Source organism: Mandrillus leucophaeus, unplaced genomic scaffold, assembly GCF_000951045.1.
Source record: "Mandrillus leucophaeus isolate KB7577 unplaced genomic scaffold, Mleu.le_1.0 Scaffold8, whole genome shotgun sequence".
Classification (NCBI taxonomy): Eukaryota; Metazoa; Chordata; class Mammalia; order Primates; family Cercopithecidae; genus Mandrillus; species Mandrillus leucophaeus.
In genome coordinates this window covers 1,097,284-1,099,591 of record NW_012108696.1, presented here as the reverse complement: position 1 = coordinate 1,099,591, position 2,308 = coordinate 1,097,284, and the positions used below count along the sequence as shown (strand labels likewise).

Below are 2,308 nucleotides of genomic sequence, written 5' to 3'. Positions count from 1 at the left end.
GCAGGAGAATGGTGTGAACCCGGGAGGCGGAGGTTGCAGTGAGCCAAGACCACACCACTGCACGTGGGCCTGGGAGACAAGAGCGAGACTCCGTCTCCAAAAAAAAAAAAAAAGTCTTTGGGAGATTTCAGCCCAACAGTTCTAGTCTCTGGGCCTCTCCCTGCACCCCAAGACCCTCCCGGCATCCCTGTCTAAGGCAAGGTCCCTACTCTCAGAGCCTTGCCTCTCCTTTCCAGAAGAAAGTGAACCCAGACCTTCCCATTGCCACGGAGCCCAGCAGCCGGGCTCGGAAGCTCCTGGAGGAGCGGATGAGGAAGCAGCGGCACCTGGCGGAGGAGCGGCTGGAGCAACTGCGGCGCTGGCACGTGGAGAGGAGGTGCCAGGCTGCGGGTCTTGGCAAGGGGGCCTGGTGAGGGAGGGCAGGTCCAGCGTGGAACCAGACGCCCGCCGCTGCAGATTATGGGGATCCCCCGTGTGAGCTCTCAGGCAGTGGGGGGAGTTGGGTGCCCGGGCAGTGGGCACGTCCTGGTGTGGGAGCGAGAGAGGGTTCCAGAGCAGACGGGCAAAGGCACAGTGGTGTGCAGACCTGACATGTGGGTGCCAGGCGCCTCTGCATACGCAGGGACACTGCCTGCCAACTCACTGGACCGCATGGCTGCAGAGGTGCCTGGTGACCTGTGTCCCCCGACCCCTGTGTCCCCTGACTCCTAGTGTCCCTATGTACCCTGACACCTCGTGTCCTCTGTGACCCCTTACCCCTGGTGTCCTCTGTGTCCCCTTACCCCTGGTGGCCCCGGGTCCCCTCACCCCTGGTGTCCCTGTGTACCCTGACCCCTGGTGTCCCCTGTGACTCCTTACCCCCGGTGTCCCCTGTGTCTCCCTGACCCCCGGTATCCCCTGGGTCCCCCGACCCCTGGTGTCCTCTGTGACCCCTTACCCCCAGTGTCCCCTGGGTCCCCTTGACCCCTGGCATCCTCTGTGTCCCCTGACCTTTGTGTCCCCTGTATCCCCGACCTCTGGTGTGCCTTGTGACCCCTGACCCCTGGAGTCCCCTGTGTTTTCCTGACCCCTGGTGTCCCCCTGACCCCTGGTGTGCCCTGTGACCCCCTGACCCCTGATGCCCCTGCGTTCCCTGAACCCTGGTGTCCCCTGACCCCGGTGTCCCTGTGTCCCCTGGTGTCTCTGTGTCTCCTGACCCTTGGTATCCCCTGAGTCCCCTTGATCCCTGGAGTCCCCTGTGTCCCCCTGATCTCCTAGTGTCCCCTCATCCCCAGTGTCTCCTGTGTCCCCTTAACCCCCGGTGTCCCAGTGTCCCTGACCTCTGGAGTCCCCTGTGTCCGTCCCAGAGCATTTTCTGATGTAACATGTGACTCTGGTGTGTCCAGCAGCAGCAGGTCTGCATTGGGAAGGGGACCAGGACTTCCTGAAGGCTGCGGCTGCCCAGGCTGGGCCTCTTTTGCCTAAGGGGTGTTTGGTTCCCCTCAACACCAGCCTTCCCAGCCTTAGTCTTCTGTGCATACAGCAGGCGCCCATGCAGTGCAGCGGAGCCCCAGCAAAAGCTTCGGCCCTGCCTTCCTTGCTGGGAGCATGAGTCCCCAGCGTCTCTGATGTGCCCCCAGCTCAGGGCCACTGCTGGCCTGACCACGCTCTGTCCTGTCTCGGTCCTGCAGGCGGCTGGAGGAGGAGCCTTCCCAGGACGTGCCGCCCCACGCACCATCCGACTGGGCCCACTCTCTGCTTATGGGCAGGCCGGAGCCCCCCACCAGCGCCCAACTCCAGGTAGGTACAGCTTCCTGTATGTGCAAATGCGGGCAACCTCACACCCCCCGGGGCAGCGGACACCTCCTTAGGAGGACCTGACCTCCCTGCCAACTCCCATATAGTACTCAGGGGATGGGGCTTCACGGCCCGGACCCCCTCACTCCACAGATGGGAGCCCCAGCGCCCCAGCCCCTACCGTTGGGTCACAGAGAACCCTTCTGCTTCCTGGAGCCCCGGGTGGTCGCCTCCCTTGGGGAGCCTCGTGCCTCTGTGGCTACTACTGTCTCTTCTCAGAGGAACCTGTCCCCGCGGCCCGAGCGTCCAGGTTCAATGGGAACCTCTTTTTTTGAGACAGAGTCTCACTTGTCACCTAGACTGGAGTGTAGTGGTGCAATCTTGGCTCACTACAACCTCTGCCTCCTGGGTTTAAGCAATTCTCATGCCTCAGCCTCCCAAGTAACTGGGACTGTGGGCACCTGCCACTATGCCGGGCTCTCTTGTATTTTTAGTAGAGATGGGGTTTCACCATGTTGCCCAGGCTGGTCTG

General features: G+C 62.6%; 1 protein-coding gene across 1 annotated transcript in view; it reads left to right on the top strand.

The window, feature by feature from the left end:
• The window catches only part of ZFR2 (zinc finger RNA binding protein 2), a 42,873-nt gene that overhangs the window by 26,725 nt on the left and 13,840 nt on the right, over positions 1-2,308 (top strand). The window contains exons 11-12 of the mRNA XM_011967458.1: positions 1,671-1,779; positions 1,930-2,063. Coding sequence (XP_011822848.1) covers positions 1,671-1,779; positions 1,930-2,063 — 243 coding nt within the window. The remainder of the gene's footprint in view (positions 1-1,670; positions 1,780-1,929; positions 2,064-2,308) is intronic.